Source organism: Volvox carteri, assembly GCF_000143455.1.
Source record: "Volvox carteri f. nagariensis unplaced genomic scaffold VOLCAscaffold_87, whole genome shotgun sequence".
Lineage (NCBI taxonomy): Eukaryota > Viridiplantae > Chlorophyta > Chlorophyceae > Chlamydomonadales > Volvocaceae > Volvox > Volvox carteri.
In genome coordinates this window covers 257115-257551 of record NW_003307630.1, presented here as the reverse complement: position 1 = coordinate 257551, position 437 = coordinate 257115, and the positions used below count along the sequence as shown (strand labels likewise).

General features: G+C 59.0%; 1 protein-coding gene across 1 annotated transcript in view; it reads left to right on the top strand.

Moving 5' to 3' along the window:
• VOLCADRAFT_99422 (uncharacterized protein) overlaps positions 1-437 on the top strand; it is a gene marked incomplete at both ends in the record, with an annotated part of 7910 nt that overhangs the window by 4176 nt on the left and 3297 nt on the right. The window contains one exon of the mRNA XM_002958171.1: positions 292-304. Within this exon, the coding sequence (XP_002958217.1) occupies positions 292-304 (13 nt within the window). The remainder of the gene's footprint in view (positions 1-291; positions 305-437) is intronic.

Here is a 437-nt window from a genome sequence, read left to right as displayed (position 1 = left end):
GGGTGGGGGGTGGGGGAGGAAAACAGCTGGGAAGGGAAGGGGGGAGGGGAGCCGCCGGAAATGGTGGGGTGTGTATGATAGACGTGGGTGGTGGTGGTGGGGTGGTCTGGGGAGTCGTACCCGGCTGTCCGGGGATCCGCCACTGCCCCTCCTCCTTCGTCGCCTTCTTCTCCTTCGTCGCCTTCTTCTCCTTCGTCGCCTTCTTTTCCTTCTTCTCCTTTATTTCCTTCCTTAACACGAGTCGACATCTGCCTCTCCCCACAAGGGCGCCCCCCCCCCACACACACAGAGGTGCCCCCTTCATGTACGTCCTCATCATGGCACAGGCAGTCCCCTCGGAGAGACGCACGTCACCCCCGGGCCTTCCTCCGCAAAAATGCCGGAGAAATATCTAAACCGTGTATATAACCATGCGATAATGCGCCCCTTAATAAAAT